At 32.9% G+C, this 20,840-nt stretch overlaps 2 protein-coding genes and 1 long non-coding RNA gene across 3 annotated transcripts; all 3 read left to right on the forward strand.

The window, feature by feature from the left end:
* The first annotated feature begins 1,820 nt into the window (after positions 1-1,820).
* On the forward strand, positions 1,821-3,038 carry LOC130725396 (uncharacterized). The gene has a single exon (XM_057576635.1). The coding sequence runs from the start codon at positions 1,821-1,823 to the stop codon at positions 3,036-3,038; it is 1,218 nt and encodes a 405-aa protein (XP_057432618.1).
* A 540-nt stretch (positions 3,039-3,578) lies between these two features.
* On the forward strand, positions 3,579-5,339 carry LOC130732679 (uncharacterized). The gene is made up of 2 exons (XR_009017101.1): positions 3,579-4,305; positions 5,075-5,339. It is a non-coding gene; the product is annotated as an uncharacterized LOC130732679 (long non-coding RNA).
* Positions 5,340-15,999: 10,660 nt separating this feature from the next.
* Positions 16,000-17,835, forward strand: LOC130730711 (peroxidase A2-like). Its single transcript, XM_057582784.1, has 4 exons — positions 16,000-16,277; positions 16,385-16,579; positions 16,825-16,990; positions 17,163-17,835. Exons 1-4 carry the CDS (start codon positions 16,050-16,052, stop codon positions 17,579-17,581), a joined length of 1,008 nt encoding a protein of 335 aa, XP_057438767.1. The 5' UTR covers positions 16,000-16,049; the 3' UTR covers positions 17,582-17,835.
* The last annotated feature ends 3,005 nt before the right edge of the window (positions 17,836-20,840 follow it).

Genomic DNA, 20,840 nt, shown 5'->3' on the forward strand with positions numbered 1-20,840 from the left:
TTTAAATATGAAAAATTAAAAATTTCTACAAGTCACTTTCCGATGAAGAAAAAAAAATTCCACAAGTAGTAACTAACATAGTAAAGACCAGGAGGTTTTCTTTATTACAGTTTTTCCTAGTAAAGTTTTAATGAGGTTCATTCTTGTAGTAGGACCTTGGTTTCTACCTATTATCATGATATTTTCTCTCATGTGAGTTTCTTTTTTTAATATATATTCAGCTTTCGAAAAAAAAGTAACTGACATAATGAATGTTATGAAAGATTTTTAATAATGTATTAGTATTGTTATTAATGTGAGCCAGTTTCACTTTTACTTATTACTAGTGTTGATCTCGCGCCATGTACAAATGAAATAAAAGTACTTTGTCGGCACATTTTTCATATTTCCTCTCTCGTTTTTTCTTTTTAAAATATGTATATTGTCTATTTAATTTTTTTCCAATCCTAGTTACATTCTAATTCTTTTTTTCTAATTTGTTATACTTTGAATCAATATATCAAAATCATTTTAAATCTTCTAGATGTATATACGAAAACCTAAAATACAATTTTTTTGAGTTAATTTCCAAATCAATACTTTAAAACTATTTGATATCAATTTTTTATGACATATTTGATATCATTTTGAACGTAGATATTACATTCAATTTTTTTATTTTGTTATATAAAAAATAATCATAATCATTAAAAAAAGACTTTGTTAGAATACATCTAATAGTAGAAAAGTCACAACTGACTTTTATTAATTATTTTAATGTCATTAAAAACCGTTAAATTTAAAATTAATACAATAGTTATTTTCGGAAAAAGTCACAATTGACTTTTGTTAATTATTCTAATGTCATTAATAACTATTAAATACAATATTAATGCATTAAATATTTACGAAAATATGGAATTATTTAATATTTAAATTACTAAAAAATCAAAAAAAATATGACATCATCTACCTGCTGTATCTGCATTTAGTTTGACTTTGATGTTTCTTGTTCTTGTTACCTGTTGTTTCATTTTTTTATTTTGTTTCTTTTCTTTTCTATTTTGTTTCCGGTTTCTGTTACCTTGTTATCTTGTATTTGTTTTGCCTATCTCTGAGTAGGATGTTCTCAGACTTGATTTTCTATTATATTATATATTAAAAAAAATTATAGTAGAGAGAAAGTGTATGAAGAAAGACATAAAATAAGGGAGTGACACTTGTCGGAGTTGCCACTTTTTTGTTTCGAAAATAATATATAGTATAAGATTATCATTATTTTTTATTTTTTTTTTAACTAGTTGTGGTATTAATTTAAATATAAGAATCTGTCAAAAACAAATTAAATTTAAATAAAGATATATTTTTAAAATATAAAAAATTGAGGAATAAATACAGCTAGTAATCAATATAATGGATATTATAAATTAAATTAATCCTAATATTAAATATGAGTAATTGAATGTTTTCACAATTAGTAACTAACATAATGAATGATATGAAATGTTATTAATTACCAATCAATACTTGTATTAATGTGAGTCAATTTTACTTTTACTTATTTTTATGATGATTATTTTTTATTTTTGAATCATGTTGTGATTAATAATTAAAATTTAAATAGTAATTGAAAAATTACAATTAGTAATTAATATAATAAATATAATAAGATTATTAATGACTAATTAATATTTTTATTAATTTATAGGTCAAGTGAATTTTACATATATATATATATATATATAAATCAATTTTTATTCTCTCTTAAGAGAGGTATTTGATGTTACTTCTAAGAAATTTGTATTAACGTTAGCGTTTTTTCCTAGAACATTCAAGCTGTGATGGCGGAGGAGAATTCTGATGCTTTGAACCCTAATTTGGATCGTGGTCCAAGATCTCATCCAACAACTAGGTCCACGTCCGCTAGAACAATTCCGATATTCGAAGAAATCTCGAGGCTCGGAGCAAATCGACGTACAAGATGGAATTGGGAGGGTTTTCTTAACCGTTCAACTGGAATTCATGTTCAGGTTCCACATGAACTGGTTCATGTTCATCAACCTATTCCACCTAATCCACACAACTCCTCCACGGAATCAAACCATCTTTATGCCAATTCCAATAGCGGAGGTGCATTGCAGGCTGGAGAAGGAGGTGTTGCGACCGAGACATCGAAAGAGAAGGATGATGTTGCAAAGGGCAGTTGCAACGGTAGAGACCTTTTTAAGTGTTATATTTGTTTTGACGTGGCCAATGACCCTATTGTGACTTCTTGTGGCCATTTATTTTGTTGGCCATGCATATATCAATGGTTGAATGTGCAGTCAAATTCTAATAAGTGTCCTGTTTGCAAGGGTAAGGTGAATGTTAAGAATGTTACTCCAATATATGGAGGTGGAAACAACTCTCATGTAAGTGAAGCAAAGGATTCTGATCCTAAAATACCTGCTAGGCCCCAAGGAAGGCGTGCTAATAATTTGAACCAAACCTTTGAGAGAGATCCATTTTCAATCCTTATGGAAATGATGGTTCAATGTGTTGGAAACTCAGTTGGTCTTACTCAAGATCCATTTCGGCCATATAATCCAGAAAATGCTCGTCCTGAACAAGTTGAGATTGAGATTATCACTTCGTTATTGAGAAGGCTAGAGGCATCACAAGACACGTGGATTAAGATGATTTACATGGGACCCCGAGATGATGTGGTGGGTTTGGTGAATAACAATGTTGTTAGAGGTTCTAGTAACCAAGAACATACTCCTCTTGTTGATGATGCTTCAAGAACACATAATTTAGTTCAGCCGAATGAACCAAACAATGCTCGTCATGAACAAGATGAAGTTACCACTTCCTTGCTGAGAATGTTCATGACATCTCGAGGCATGAGGGTAGAGCTGGATTTTGTAGAACCTCAAAATGAGGTGGTGGGTTTGTTGCATAACAATGTTGGAAGAGGTGGAAGAAACCAAGGACATCAACCCCATGTTGGTGATGCTTCAAGAGTACCTGATGTCGATAGTGGAGATTATCGAGCTCTAAGGCGTAGACGTTTGAATTGATTAAAGTCTTTTGAATCAATGTAAGTGTTTTTGCTTTGTTATGGTATGGATCTATGAGTATTGTGTTGTTTAGTTTTCATATTTTACAAGTCTTGGTAGATTTCAGGTGATTTCAAAGTAATTTCACTTATAAATGTTTTTAATGAATTAAGTCATTTGAAATCTTGTCATTCGAAAACCATTTTTTTTCTCTATGCTAAGGTTAAATTTATAACCCGTGATTTTTTTTATTTGATTGTATTACTTGACATAATAGTTTAGTCTTATAGACAAAGAAGTATTTTATCCGCTAATAAGGATAAAGTTGCTTCATCTGATCCTTAGTACCCGTAATGGTTAGAGCTTCTTTTTAAAAAAAAAATTGTAATTCATGATTATACAATCTTTCTTTGGTTTTTATTGTGAATAGTTGGATGTGACCATTAAGGTTAGGTGTTTGGGCTATGAAAATTCTATGGGCTTGGTCATGTGTATTTGTCTTAACATAATGCTATATATAGAAGAGTGGTTGCACCAAACAACAACTCCATTCCACAATATTACTTATCTGACTCTTGCTTCTCTCTTCTCCTCTCCCACCCTTTCACTTGTGCTGCCTTCATTTCATAACATTTATTACTATGTTATTGTTCAAGCATGATCATAATTAGAGATGTCTTTGCTATAGTAAAACTCATAATACATATCTATCTTTCAATCATGCCGCATTGAATTCTTGTGAAAAAGATAAAATTTAAGTTCTTTCATAGTAAGAATATCAAGTTTTGTCTTCTAAGACTACAGAGCACTCTTGGGCAATTCATTCAGAATCCTTCACACTTCAAGTTCTCTCTCTTGCCCTCATTGTCGTACCTCTCTCTCTCTCTCTCTCTCTCTCTCTCTCTCTCTCTCTCTCTCCTTGAGTTCAATTTCTTTGTTTTTTCTTAAGCAACTAGAGTAAGTTCTGTACCTTTCCTCCTTTGAGTTCATGAACCTTTCGTCTTGTTTCCTTGCTGAATTTTTTTAGGAGACATCATGTTAGTTTTGCCTAGAGTTTTTGAAAGGAAAATCCCTCTACCTCCTTTTTTATGGCCGCGAGTTATGTCTTGGTTTGGGGTGCTGGGAAAATGTTTTTGAACTTCTTCTTTTTCTTCCTCTACTTCTCTTTTTGGCTGCGGGTTTGGTGTAGGGGTTTGGAGTTCGATTTTCTTTCATCTAGAACTTGTTTTAATTAAGGTTATGTCTCTTTGTTCTAGGTCTCAAAATTTACGCACTACTACTTGCGAAGGTAAAGGCAACTCGGTTTTAGAGTGTTATTGAGTCTTGTGTGCCAAGTTTGATATTTCATGTTTTGAGATAAATGTGCTATCATTGCATTGATGTTTTGTGATATTTTTAGCATATTTTGTTGATTATATGCTTGCTGGATTTTCTGAGAATTTCTTACCGTTGAATTGAGTACTTTGTGTGATTATAGCATGTTTTATTCACATGTTTGCTTGTTGAAAATTCGGATAAAATGCCCTTGCTTTTGGTGATGTTTTGTTGATGTTTAAGCATGATTGATGAGGTATATATTTGCTGGAAATTTTGGTGTAATTCTTGCTATCATAACTTGGTTTTAGACTTGGAAAGTTGTTGAGAGGATGACTATGATGTCACGAAATTGTTGTACATAACATGAGCATTTAGGGCTTGAAATTTGAAGTGTTTATGTGATGGTTATTTGTCCCATAAGATTGTCCCACCACGTGGAGGCTTTTTGAATTATTGAAGTGGCAAAGTGGAGTTGGCTGTCTCGCATGATAGTGTTTTTTTGAGAGACGTTTTTCGATCGATCCATCTTAGTAGATGCATATAGCTTGCATATTAGGGTACCAACCTTGTTGTTGATGCTATCTTTAATTTTGAATAATATGTTGATGTTATCTTTAATTTGATATTCGATGATCATATCTTATCTTGTTGTTATTCTAAATTCAAATGTGATGAACATATATATCTTGAGTTAACCCCTTCTGATTTAGTAATTGTTTTTTGGGCACGTTTCTCCATAGGAAATGACGTCCCACAAAGTGACCTTGATTCCTTCGAAGACGTTAACCCTGTTGCGTTGACACCTATAGAAGTTGAGATGAAGACCTTGGAGAAACGGTTGGACGCTAAGATTGACGCTCTTCGTGAAGAACTATTCAACTTTGTGATCGATTCTAACGTCTTGGACTCTCATTTTTGTCTTAGAACTTATCTTCTATGGTTTTTTAATAATTTGTTTTGGTTTGTTGAATTTGGACATAAGTGCTCGAATTATCTTATTTTGAATTTGGCGGATTGTGTTATCTATTAGGTAATTATTCATTTTGCTAAGTTCTTGGAAATAGTTTTTGGAAAATATATTTTATCAAGCGAGACTCGGTTTAAATTTATTTGATCTTGGGTGAGGAACTCTTGGGATAATTATAGTTAAGAAAGCTTTGGTACTTAAGTGTTCCATTGTGACACATATTGCTTTCCTGAGAACTTCTCGAATGCACTTACCTTGGTGATAATGGGTGGTTTTCGATACCCTAATTTTTGAATGTTTTGGAAAATTCTAAATTAGTCCTTATGTTTGTTGGGTTACTATTCGTTTGAGGAAATTGAGGCGTTACGTTGATCATTCTACTAATATATATCCTCTGTATATTTAAATATGAAACTACTTTTTTTAAAAAATATTTGTATGGGTCAAGCTTTGAAAATTTTAATTTGATCTAGTTTTTCACATGACTCTTTTATTTCTGAAAATTATGTCCCTATTAGTAATGCATATCTCATTTAACGGCGAGACAGTTATCTGCAGCCTAATACAGGAAATGAAGAAGTGGTGGTTGCTTTGAGTGTATCCATTTTTTATTTATTGCTATCGGTTTTGATTTAAGTTTTTAGCTTTACTTCCTTGGAATTTTTCTATTTGTGTCAGGGTGGTTTTTAACGTGTTCTCTTTATAGGCTAATTAGAAGGATTGTGTATTCTTGTGGATGGTTGAATTTTTTTTTTATTATCGATCCCCTTTGTCCTACCCCTAAATTTAGTCTCTTCCCTATTTGGATTTCTAAAAAACAATCTCCTTGGCCTATGTATTTATATAGTTGTTTTACTTATTTTATTTTGATCATCTTATTCATAAAATTTTCATGAAACAAGGTCACCAACAACAGTTCAATCTTCTTTTCTACAATGCAGGTTGTGGTTTCAATAAAGGTGTTGCAGACAATTAATAATAGATATATATACTGAAAAATTATAGATATACTATTCTAGCAGCAAGCCTTTGTTTAGTGGTCTAAAATAATGTTTTGGATATCCGCTATGGCAAACTGCACCTTTATGTTCTATGAACACTTACGTCTAAAATAATGTTTTGGATATCCGCTATGGCAACCTTTATGTTACTCAATTTTTTAGTTTAGAAAACATATATTCTCTACAAAAGGAAATTCGCATTGAGTTGAGTAGAATCTGAATAGGCAAAAATTTGCTCACTGACTTCACTCTGGGTATAACGCAATATCTTTAATTCATTTTCACATGTTTGGTGGTCTTATATCATGTAACTTCATACCTTAAGAACCATATTGAGGTCCGATTGAAACACCATATATATAATATATTAGACTTAAGAAATAAAAATAAAAGAACTTTCCCCGCCATCAACTTGCTTCTTGGTAGACCAGGAGGTTAGGTCAAAACATTTTGGTGGATTTGAAAACCCAACCTATCTAGTCTCGTTTTAGTGTTTTAGCGGGATAACCCATTTTGTCATCCCTATAATCGGCTCATATAAGCAATTCACAACATTAAATTTTCTTACGGCAATATGTTGAGTGCTTTCGAAGTGATTTACCCGTATCATATTTTTAACACACTACATGAAGCTTGACTACGTCAACACTTTACATTCCCAGTTAATTCACCACCTCTACAAACAAAACATCAGCCCCAACAGCCACAACATCACTCGCCAGCACAACCTCAAACACAACATCACTTGTCTATGCATAGACCTTTTAATCCAGAGGGCTTGAATTTCAGGTTTTGCCTTTAAATTATTTCCAGCATACTCTGACAAGCTCATCAGATCAAAGTTCATAACTTCACGCCACAAAGGCATACCGTGCACACTGCACCCTGTACGGAATGTCTTACCATATTGACTGAATTATGATAATTAATGAACTATAAAGATTCTGATAATAGAGATATTGATGATCAAGATCCCACAATATTAGTACAAACACAAAGTGTTGGTCCCGTAACAAGAGGTGGCTGTCCTAGAATAAGAGGTGGCCAAGAACAACAAGTGGAACAAACATCGAAGGGTGCAACCACAACACCAAAGAAGTAATCCTCATTGTGGGACATCGTCCCACTAACTTATTCGTTTTTTAACTTTATATAATGTATTATCTTTCAATATTTTTTTAAAAAAATTGTTCCTTCTTTTTCCTAAAAATTTAAAATTCCTTACATTTGGTGGACAATCTAGCATGAGCAAGCTAAAATAGTGGTCCATAACCCCCAATTGCATGTACCTATGCACACATGAGGAGAGGTCATTGTGGATTGCGACGATGACGAGGTGGATTGGGTTATGCATGTCGCTATCATCGAGTTCTCATAGTGGTAGTTGTGCTTGCACCATCGTCAGGTTCCTCACAGTCCATCGTCGCTCTCTCTCACTCTCTGATCTTCGATCTCCTTATCCACTTGCTTCAATTTGAAACTCCAATATGAGGGATGTTAGTGGGCTTCATTGGTTCTGGCTTCGGTTTGTCGGTGATGAAGGATGGTTGAGATGGGGTTGGTTCTTGGTGGTGGTTACACTAGGGTCTTGTTTGTTTGTTGTTTTTAAAACAGTTTTCAGTTTTAAAAAACTAAAAATCTGCTTGACACGACCTGCTTTCAAAAACTGTTTTTGATAACAGTTTTCATTTTCAGTTTTTAAAACTGAAAAACTAAAACAGCTAAAATATGTTTTCGGTTTCTGTTTTTAGTTTTCAGATATCAGTTTTCTAAATGTTTGAAAACATGTCATTTTCAAACTGTTTTCTTCTTCTGTAAACTGTTTTTAAAAATTATTTTAATTAAAAACTGAAAACTAAAATTGCAACCAAACAGTCCCTAGATCACTTAGGTTTTTTTATGGCATCTGTAACTGCTTGCTGATTTGTGTTTTAGATTTTTATCTCGTGTCTGGTTGTTGAAATATGATGGAGTAGGGATTTGGTACACTTGAGACATGGTGAAAGAAGGGTGAAGAGAAATATTCAAAGAGAGATTAGTGAGAAGAGAGAAATCTCATGATCTTTGTGGTGGTCGAGTGTTTGATGGAGGAGTATGAGAGAGGTTAATGGTCTAAAGTGGGGAAAAGGTGTAAAAGTATTTTTTTTTGGATATTTGAAAGAGAAAAATGATGATGAACTGACAGTGTAAAGATTTTTTAACCTGTCAACCAATTAGATTGTAAGGATGTGTCATGTCAATTAATGAAATTAAATAAAAAAATAATTTTTTTTGCATCCATAGAATCTAATTTGTTAATTGTGTAAAATAACTTTACACTATCAGATTAGGAAAAAAAAATGTGCATCTTAGGTAACTTTGCTTTTGGTTGAAGTTTCATCACAGTAACAACTTTAACTTGATTTTTTAATGGAAGTTGTGACTTCTGAAAAGTGGTCATTCCACGGGTTAGGATTCTCTCAAGTGGGGAAAAACTTGAGGAAATAATGTGGGTATATCTCAACCCTTCATTTCTATTAAAACAGATCAAATGTTGAAACTAAGAGAAAATTAAATAGTGTCTTTTATATGTGATGTACCCAATCATTTCTTTGTGAGTTTTTGTACCCAACGTTTTTATACCCAGTCCTCATAATTGTTAAGACATTAATTATCAACTGATATGATATCATTTTTTCATAATTGTTAAGTTTTAATATTGAGATGATAAAATAAAAAGAAATAGTGTGGAGTAGAGTTATCTACTTTTTTTTTAAGACATGATAAGAAGTGGAATTGAGATAAGGATATGTTAGAAAACATTTATTGGTTCCAGGAATATTGAAAATGGTAGTCAGAAACTCAAAATAAATACATGAATTTTGAAATGGCCAATAAATATTTGTTGGTTCCAGAAAAAAAAAATCCAAAAAAGAAAAAAAGTAAAATTTAGAAAACCTTAACACTATTTACATACTACACGAATATGAAATGGAGTTTGGCAGTGTTAATATTATAGTGTGAGTACTAGGTATAAAAAGTAAAAACTCACAAAGAAATGATTGGGTACATCACACATAAAAGACACTATTTAATCTTCTCTTATTTTCAATCTTTGATCTGTTTTAATAGAAATGAAGGGTTGAGATCTACTCACATTATTACCTCAAGTTTTTCCCCACTTGAGAGGATCCCAACCCGTCATTCCACACTTGCAACTTATAAAAAACTAGTTCTCTCTGTCAATTATTGCGAGTTATTTAGGTACACTATAATTTGGTAAAAAAACGAAACTGCATTAAATTAGGTATTTGTGAGATTTAAATTGCATGAATTTGGTTAAAAAAAATAAGCCCAAAGTGGTCAATGATCATCTTGCCAAACCTACAATTTCAGAAACATCTAGAACCGATATGAGTGGGTACGAATACATTTCGATGGGTCTACACAAGGCAAATTTTGTGGTACCTTGAAATTCTTTTGGGTACGGTACCCCGATTAGATGAAATTGTTAAATTAAATGGCAAAGAAAAAGAAAAGATTAGACCTTTTAACTTTTGTTGGAATCTTAGACGTCATGCCGGTTGTTGCAGCTCTTTTTAAGTCAGAATCTAGTGGTGAAAGTGGAAATGTATGCGATTTAAGAACAAGAGAGTAATTGACCACAATAATGGTGAGATATCGAAATTGGTGTCTGGCGAACGACAAGATAATGAAATAATCTATTAAAATGCTCATGAATGATGGTACTAGAGGCTTTTAGAAGTTAAAAAAATTGGAGATAAAGAAATTTTACATCATTTAAGGTATCGTACCCTCATTTAAATTAAGGTACTACAACAATCACCTAATAATAATAAACTAGAAATTAAACCCGTGCGTTGCACGGGCTTATTTTTAAGATTTTCTAATTATATATCTTTGTAAAACATACATAGTTTTGTTTAAAGGTAAACTAATTATTAAATGAAAGAAGATTAAGAGTATATAAATATATTAAATGTAATAATATTGACAAAATTCATTATTTAACAATATATTTAACAAAATAATACATTTGTGGCCAAAAAAGTATATTGTGCATATATTTTATCTTACTCAATAATATTTTCATCCTTTTGGTGAATTATTCTCAACAATAATATATTTTTTGTTGTAACATTTTTTATTGTGAATTATTTTCTTCTTAGATAAAATGCCACTTACATAATTTGTGGTAAGAGCTATCCATGGGATAAGGGTTTTGGTATCGATGTGATTGCTTCTTGTAAGTATTTTTCATCTATTATTATCCATTCTTCTATATGTTTGATAATTAATCTTTTACCATTGCGCCTTCCTATGACTGGATTAATGTTCATGAGTAACATAATTAATATTCCTATTTTTAGATGCATACAATGTTTTAGATATCCTATTAAATATCAAGATCTTAAGAACTTCACCGAATACATGAATTTTTGTTCGATTATATTATGTTTTCCTTTATCCATCTCACACGAACTCTTGTAATAATATTTTGTCCCTTAAATCATATGAATAATATAACACTTGATGTCATCGATCAACTATGTAATTTAAATTTAAGGAGCCCGTATTTCTATTTCTCTAAGAGAATCTTCATTATAAAACTGATTTGGTAAATTTAGATAAGTTCTATCACAACTTATTTAAGTGAACCACTTGTAGGCTCATATAGATGTTGAAATGATATATATTCTTGCTGTTATTTTATATTTATTAAAAAATTTCATAAGACATGAAATCGTTTTACAGCAATAGAATATGAGACAATGCATGCCTTGACATAACCCTTGCATATGAAAAAAAACAACTATATATATATATATATATATATATATTTAAATCGCTAGGGAGCGTATCAAGTGAGAACAATGTTTATTGTGAGAGATGAGAGCATTAAATCGTGACAATTTGATCTAAGATCAATGGTCAATATTAAAATATAATGATCACGATTTAATGTTCTCATCTCTTACGATAAACATTGCTCTCACTTGATACGCTCCCAAAATCGCTAATCGGGAAAGAAATAAATATCAAAAGAGAAGTAAGAAAATGGAGTAATAGAAAAGAATCATATCCTTAACGTAAGATGAATTTGAAAACCAAGATTGCTATAAGAAAAAAAAAATAACAATTGACTTAGTATCTTGTACATACCAAAACATAGTAAGCTCCCATGACAACCCTATAGTGCATTTGGTCCATAAAAATTTGAGTATAATTATTTACTAAAAGCAAAAAAAGGTGAGAATATAAGTCAAAGTATACAATCAAACTCTTCTTTTAGATATATTATAGAGAAAGAGTCATTTGCGACACAAAATACTCCAAATATCAAAATGTAATGTACTGATATTTTAATTCTATGTTTATTCATGGGTCATTACTTTTAATTTTGGGCAACAAAATTTACAATCCAAATAATATCAAAGCACTATGAAGGGGATGCATGTATATATATATATATATGTGTATGTATATATATAATAGTAGCATATATACATGTTTTGATGAAAATATTAAGTATGAAAAATGAAAAAGATCATCATATCAATACTCAAAGACAAAGATTTGAATAAAACTCAATCCTATTTGAATAAAATCCATATTGTTGCTTTGGATCTTTGCTCAAACACCTCCGTAAGTACGTTGCAACGATCATCAAACCATATGATCTTATTGTCCGCTGAAACTGATCAGGCTCCATTTCATCAACCAATCTATATCACTCCTCACGAAACCTAAATTTGGCAATAACATAATTCTAAAAGTGAAAAAAACTTATGATTAGAAGCCATATTTGAGGGTTGAATGCAGTAAAAAAAATTCAAATTATTTGGGGGGGAAATCAAGATAGAAGAATTTCTTTTCTATACTAATTAATTAGTAGCAGAGCTTTAATTTAATTCTTCTTGTGTTTCTAGTATGATACATGCTTTGAGCATTCAAGAGAGATGGTCATTGAACCTGCTACTGCTTCTTCTTTCTCCTGAAATTAAAATGGCCGGTAAATTGATAAGAGGACAGAGGGGACAACTGGTACCATGTGTTACACTGTGTAAGTGAATCGTCTTTATCCTAAAATTAAAATGGTGAATTGAGTAGAGGGTAGACAAACCGTGTATGAAAAACAGCTTGAATATTATACAAATAATTGACAACGCAAGTTGAGAAGAGGATGAATAGAAACATGAAGGATTGACAATTGATATAATTAGCTTAAATAGCATGAGAGTGAGAATAATAAGAATTTTTGAAGACGAAAGGATTGGTTGGAGTTTCAATTATTATTATTACTCCGTATTAATTATTTTTTTTGATAAGCGGAGTTTCAATTATATGGAATTCCAACTGCATTCTCAATGACCATAGAGTAGTGGAAGAAGAAAAGACTCACCTCTAAGAATGAGCTATTCATTAACGGATAATGGAGAATGGAAGTTTTTCATTTTTAATTTATTCTTAAAGCAATTAAATTTATAAAATTACAAAATCCTTTTAGAAATTGATTATTTTAAAATGGTGGTTACAGGAAACCAAGAGTTTTAGTTTATTGTATTTAAATGATCATCACAATGATCTTATATCACATAACTTATTTTTATTTATATCACATAACTTATTTAATGCTAAACATTTCTTTTGCAATAAGCAATTTTTTTAGTAGTCATACAATCACTTTAAGCAAAGTCACAAATACATAAAGATATAGATGGATAGATATTGATAGATATAATTTTTTTATTTTAAATTTTTTATCTAAATTTTTTTTTTTAATTTTAATTTTTAATATTTGTCAAATGCAAAGTCCAAGTCAATTTTAAGTTTATGAATGTTGTTATTTTATTTTAGTAGTTGAATAGTTTTTTATTATATAATTTTTTTTCAGTTTTTAATATATTTAATATTTTTTTATTTTTTTATATATTTAATATAAATGTATGGAAGCTTTATGGTTTAATGCATTTAATACATGCAAAACCTCAAGTCTCCTTTACATATATATAGATTAATAATATAACAGGCTCCATAGATTGCGTAGATGCATGTAAATACTACACGTTAATGACTGTGATTCCTCCAAATTTATTTTTCTATGAGTTAGACGCAGTACCTACTACAAAGATTGAAATATATGGAACTTTTAGCTCGTTGACATTAATTTTTGTAGCATAAGAAACTAAGCACCATGATTTTTTTTGAAATCTTCTTTCATTTTTTAATTTTTGAAAACCTTTAAGCTGATATGCTCTGTAAATGAATATTGCTACTTAATTAACATCTAAATTTAGAAAAAGGAAAATGAACACTAGAATGACCAAAATTAGGAAGAAACATGACGGCGAGCAAATCATTAGTCTATAATTCCTAAAGAACTCCATTTCATTTTCAATATGTTGTCATAGAATAGATTCACAACATAATTGATTGCATTTTTTTTTAAAGTGGTTCATTTAAGCCAATACATCAAGCAAGCAAAATAAAAGAAGAGAATTTTGGAAAAACTTCCTCAATTCAAACAAATGAAAAGAAAGAGTCTACCTAAAGCTAAGGGTCTCCGTGATAATAGGAGACAAAACTTCCATTGGTATTGACGTACGACCGTCGCCACCACCAACACCTCCCATGCTCGTACTTAGTAAGGAAATCAAAACCTACCAAGTTCAAAGACGCAGATACATCAATATTAAATTTAACAACCTCCTCAGTAGAACGACATCAAGTCGCGAAGAAAAACAAATTGTTCCATGCCTACGAGGTAAAATCAAATTGTTCCTTGCATGTTATGATGTTATTGACCTTGAAACTTCATTTGCTGAACATTATTTACAATGTAAATCCAGCTGACCTAATATAAAATTTAGGTTGCTAAATTAATTAATGGACACCGACTAAAGTACCATGAGATTGTTAACTGTTAAGTAGCAATCATTATGGTTTGAATTTTCCTTTCCACGTCCAGCGGTGTACCTAATGAGTATTACAGATCTTATCTTTTTATTATTTTTCATATATGTACTGCATAGCTTGCTTACACTTCTAAGTAATAACCACCAAAAACTTTTCGCATCAAATTGGATTCCTAAGAATTTTTTTTTAATTCAATTAAGGCCAAATCTCAATTTTGTCCTAGTCATCAGTGACATCTGGCTTTTATAATTTTTTTTTAATTAAAAAATATTAAAATAATAATTTTTAATTCCAAGTCAACAAAATAATCAGAAAAAAAAATTTAAAAACTTAATAAAAATCTAATCTAATATTCCTAAACTAAACAACCTAATAATCTAATAAACCTAATTTAAAAATCTAATCTTCAACACCATCATCTTCATCCTTCTCATCTTCAACACCCAACACCTTCATCTTCTAAACCCAGCAACATCCACCCCACCTGCAACCTCAACATCCACCTCCAACACCATTCCCAAACCTCAACCTCAACCTCCAACCCCCACCCCCAAACGGCCAAACCAAAACTCCACCCAACCCCCAACTCCACCTGCAACCGAAACCCCATCCCCACCCCCAGCACCACATGACACACAACCTCTCCTGGCTACCAATCCACTAACGAGCCACCGCCGGCGCTGCCATTGTCGTCTTCTCCGGCGAGTTCCAACCCTGTGATGATGATTTGAGACCAGATTCTTTGAAAATGGGGAAGAATAAGGAGCAACAACAGTGTGTGCAAGAACAAGGGCAGAAAACACTCAGATTCATCACACCCATCTCTCTCTTTTTCTTTCTTTCTTTCTCTAGCTTCTTCTCCTTCTTCATTCCCCACCGGCGGCCACCACCCATACCCTCTCCTCCATAACTTCCCCTCCGCCGCCGTCGCCGACTCTTCTTCTTCACCATGGCTTCCTGGTCAAAACCCCTAAATCCCCCCACCACACCTTCTCCTCCATCACCTCCCACAGTCAAAACCTCTCCATCGCCCCTCCTCTTCTTCACCAAGGCCACCTTGCTTGAAATCCCTAAAACACCATCATCCACCATCATCCACCTTCGCTTCTCTCCTTCACTATCGTTGTGTTCTTTCTAATATTCAGATTTAGGACTCAATTTGGGGCTGAATAGGTTAATTAGGTTTTTAGATTAAATTAGGGATTATTAGTGATTAGTTTAGGTTTTGCATTAAGATTTTATTAAGTCTTTGTTTTTAATTTATGACTTGGAATTAAAAAAATTAAGTATTAGAATTTTTCAATTTAAAAAAAATCAAAATGCCACGTGGAATTGCTGAGTATGCTAAAATTGAAGCCACTTCAGCATCAGACACACTTTGGCCTTAATTGAATTAAAAAAAAATTCTAGGGACCCAATTTGATGCAAAAATTTTCTAGGCCCTGGATTTGATTCCCTTTACAATTACAGGGGCCTTCTGATGTATTAAGCCTAAAATTTAGGTTGCTAAATTAATTAATGAACACCGACTAAAGTACCATGAGATTGTTAACTGTTAAGTAGCAATCATTATGGTTTGAATTTTCCTTTCCACGTCCAGCGGTGTACCTAATGAGTATTACAGATCTTATCTTTTTATTATTTTTCATATATGTACTGCATAGCTTGCTTACACTTCTAAGTAATAACCACCAAAAACTTTATCCTTAAGCAAGTCATAAAGTAACTAAAAGGACATACTTAATTTCTCCAGTATATATATGTTACCAAGATATCACTCCCTAAAATTCACAAGTATTAGGAAAGAAAGTACAAGAAATCCATTCAACCATGCTTGGTTCTACTCCTTGTAATTCCCTTCTCATCACTCCCATTTTCACAACATTACTAATTATCCTTCTTTATCCATCAAATGCTCAATTGAGTTCAACCTTCTACTCCAGCACCTGCCCCAGTGTGTCCTCCATCGTTAGAAGTGTTGTTCAGCAGGCTCTGCAATCTGATTCTCGCATTGGCGCGAGCCTAACTCGTCTTCATTTTCATGATTGCTTTGTTAATGTAAATCCCATAAACGTGCACAGCACAACTACTTCAAACCTCCAAAAAGCATGTTTTCAAGAAGCTGCTTATGGGTTAAATAATGCTCTTGTTAATTTGTGTTTCAGGGATGTGATGGATCAATTTTGTTGGATCAGGGTGTCAACATAACACTGAGCGAGAAAAATGCTACTCCCAACAATAACTCCGCTCGTGGCTTTGATGTAGTTGATAACATCAAGACCTCTGTTGAGAATTCATGCCCTGGTGTTGTATCTTGTGCTGATATTCTTGCCCTCGCTGCTCAAGCTTCTGTGGCTTTGGTAACTTAATAATATTATGTGATGACTTTAGTGATCTACGTTGGACTAAGAAAAAATTAATTCACAAGTTAAAGTGACTTCTCTATAAATCAATTTTAGCCTATAAAAAGCATATTGTAAATAACGTGTACTAAATATTAGTAGTAAAAACATAGTTCATGGGCAGATGCGATTCAATAGAATCAATTTAGAATTATGCCTTATTTATAATTATTATGATCTTGATACTATATGCATGTATATAGGCAGGTGGTCCTTCATGGAACGTACTAGTTGGAAGAAGGGATGGTGTGATGGCAAACCAATCTGGTGCCAACGCCTCCATTCCCACTCCATTTGAAAGCCTAGCTATCATCTCAGCCAAATTTGCTGCTGTTGGCCTAAACATAACTGATCTTGTCGCCCTATCCGGTAATTAATCACTCGTCATATTTTTCATTTTTCTCTCTTCAATTCTTATCTCTATCTACGTGTGGCGTGTAATTGGGATGCGATAGATGTAATATTTTCCATACATAGATTATGATGCTTATATTAATTAATTAACTATTAATGCTTCTTGACTCAAATGGATCACTTGAAGGTGCACATACATTTGGCCGTGCACAATGTCGATTCTTCAACCAGAGGCTGTTCAACTTCAGTGGCACCGGCAGCCCTGACCCGACGCTGAGCTCAACCTATCTAGCCACCCTGCAGCAAAACTGTCCACAAAATGGAAGTGGAACCACTTTGAACAACCTTGACCCTTCATCCGCCGATGCTTTTGACAACAACTACTTCAAAAATCTGCTCAACAATAAGGGTCTTCTTCAATCAGATCAAGAACTGTTCTCCACTAATGGCTCTGCTACAATCTCCATTGTAAACAACTTTGCTACCAACCAAACTGCATTCTTCGAAGCCTTTGCTCAGTCCATGATCAACATGGGTAATGTTAGCCCATTGACAGGGAATCAGGGAGAAATCAGATCCAATTGTAGGAAAGTCAATGGAAGTTAATTGAAAAAGGAGGATCAATTAACATGAAGCACAAGCATTTCTTGTTTAAAGTAATCAAGTTATCAAACTATAGCTTTGTATTATTTGATATATTTGTGTGATCATGGTATATATGAAGTCAAAATTGTTTTATATAAATATATATGCCTAGCTCATCTTGTATCTCGAACACTGTTTGATTCGTTCCTTGCATGCAGGGATCTTATTATGTGTTGCTAAATAAAATTTTGACATAAATATTCATTTGGGCATAACATTTGAGACTATATGGTTGATTCTGCTAGTATACTGTTGTTCTGTTTTTATTCTGTTTTGTTAATTAACTACATTTTTATTTACATTAGAAAGATAAATTGCACCCGTCAGAATTGATTCCTGGATCTCTCCGACTCATCTCACATGTCCCCTAACTCTTACCACTTGACCTATTATTCGGAAGACAAAAAAAAGAAGTTATGTGCACTAGATATGTTAGATTCTTTTTCTATGCACCTTTAAATCATCACGTTTAATTTGCTCATTACAACTTAACAAAATTAGTTAGATTCACTTTTTTGGGAACATTGGGGAAAAAGTTAGATTCACTTTTTTTTTTGTTACAGATTCTTCACTTTTAAGACCAAAAGCAAAACTGATACTTAGTATAACAATAATTGTTCTTCAATTACCTTAAAGTCTCAGTTATATAGGAACGGAGAGAGTAATAAATTAGGAAGGAACAAGATTTGTCTGGGACAGTTATGCGTGTGGTTACTTGTTGTTTGAGCATACAACGCATGAAGACACCGGTTTTGTATCAGTTCAACCGGTTTTGGCCAGTTCTTACCATATTTCGAGGTGATCAAACTCTTATTCCTTTTTGGTCGAATCGGTTGAACCAGAAGATCTAATTCAGTTTGTTTTAATAATCAAAAAAATAAATTGCACCTGCCATGAATTGATCCCTAGACCTTTCCCTATCGAACTCATATGTTCCACAACTCCTACCACTTGTACAATCCTAGGGCCTAGGGGACCTAATTCAGTTATCTAAACACATTTTTACAAGTAATTAATATTCAGGATATCTTATTTAACATACGGTCTTGTGTTTTAAATTAATAAATTCTTTTAACTTGTGAATTATGTTTTTTGTGAACCGTCAACAAAGTTATAAGTAATTAATTATCTAACTTGAATAATTAAAAAGTTTAAATTAAAATATCCAAAAATCAAAGAGTTATATAAATGCATAAATTCACACCCCTAAAATATGTCGGTATGTTTTTACGTAGCGTTAGAAGCTTTAAATTGAGGGTGCTGTTGATCTCTTTCACTTACTGCTGATTCATGCATGAAATGAAAGCTTCACCAACTTACACATGGAAATTCTAATTAGTAACAGTATACCATTAGTAAGATAAATCAGTGTGATAGCCCACTCGAACTTGACCCAATTCACCTCACCAGGCCCCGCAGAATTAAAGGCCCAGATAGATGAAATACTTTATCTGAGCTATTTTTGTCGACAAAAAAAGCTATTTTGATTAGTGATTATTTATTTTCTATGTTTATATAGCTCTCTACTCAATAGTATCATGCCACAGCCCACATGCTATCCTTGTAGCATGGTAGTTACACTAATTAAAGTGTATGAACATGGAGGAGAAAGTAAGATAAAAATTGAGCATTGCTCAATCATTTTATTATGCTTTCATCACTCTCATATCTCTTAAAAGTTGATTCAGGCATTCCTACATAACTGCTGGCTTACCTCCATTGATGAATGTCTATGCGACAACTGATAGTCCAGCTCCAGCCCAACATGAACACGAAGTAATTATCATAGTACTTTCAAGTTTAGGGGAAAAAGTCCTTCATTTCTTCATCCAACCACCTCTCATACTACATCATCCTCCTACAGTGTTCTCACAATCAAGCTCTTATGTACCCCCCCCCCGTTTTGTTAACATTAACATCATGATACTCGTCCAAATACCAAAACCCCTAAACTCCAACTAAAAAGTTATGATGGACCTAAACACTTAGACCGGTGGGAAGAGATCTTTTACCCTATGGATCGTTTGGGTATTGGGCCGATCGACCACGTTACTAATATCGCACCATAATCTTTGCATGATGACCAGGTACCTGCTACCATAAGTCAATCACTCGTGAAGAAAGTTGCCCAAATGCATCCTCCTCATCTTCGAGACTAGGTCCTTTTGTATTCTCTCTATTCTCATAAATGTAATTACGAGATTCTCTCCCCCACTTAAATGTAATGATGTAATCATGTCCCCTGGCTTTAAGTATCATTGAGGGGCCAACTAGCTATATAAAGGAGTCATCACACAATGTATTATCATGTCCATTAGACTGAATAATCTTAGTACATTTTTGTCTGACCTTCTTTATAGGGTTTTTGCATGAACATCATGTGACTCAATCATTCTTTCTACTAGAACCACCAACAAGTGCTCTTCAAGCTCAAGCAAACCACCTAAGTTACCAAATATCAGTCCCAAAAATTGTGAAATTAACAAATCTAATTGCGCACTTTCTCTAGAAGTTATTACCTAAAAATTATCAAGTCAGCTGTCCATTCTTCAACCCTATATGTTTCAAGCAATTAGCCTACCTAAATTGATAGAGTCAGATAAAGGACTCTAAACCTATTACACAACCATATCATTTATCATAAAACCTATCATACCCATCTGCATCTATCCTAACACACAAAACCTTCACACCTGCCTAATCATCCCCAGCCGTCATCATACAATCCTTTCCTAAAACCACTCCATCCACAAAACCTTCCCAATAAAAAACTTACTACCCCTCAAATGCAAGAGCAAAGGGCTCAAAACTTGTGCTATAATTGTGATGAGAAATATATCCAGGGCCATTGCTGCCAAACTAAATAGTTTTTACTCCTATAGGTCAATGATACTTATGACAATATCAACTTTACCTCTGCTTTGCAACTTGATAAAGACTCTCCTAAGAGCATCTCCAATGGAGTCCTTATTTTGGGACCTTAAAATAAGATCCGGATCTTATTAAATCTCACCATTGGGGGTATCCTACATGGTAGGGGTGGCAATATGGGTTGGCGGGCCGGGCTGGGCCCAACCCGCCATTAACCCGCCGAAATGCGGGTTGGCGGGCTAGCCCACTTAGAAAATTTGGTGAAATAAAAAAAGATGTGCAATGAGAAATTTTAAGCAATCTTTCACATTTTATATGTTGACACATGAAAAAAGTAGAATTATACTTG

The sequence above is a fragment of the Lotus japonicus genome, chromosome 1 (genome assembly GCF_012489685.1).
Source record: "Lotus japonicus ecotype B-129 chromosome 1, LjGifu_v1.2".
Taxonomy (NCBI): Eukaryota; Viridiplantae; Streptophyta; class Magnoliopsida; order Fabales; family Fabaceae; genus Lotus; species Lotus japonicus.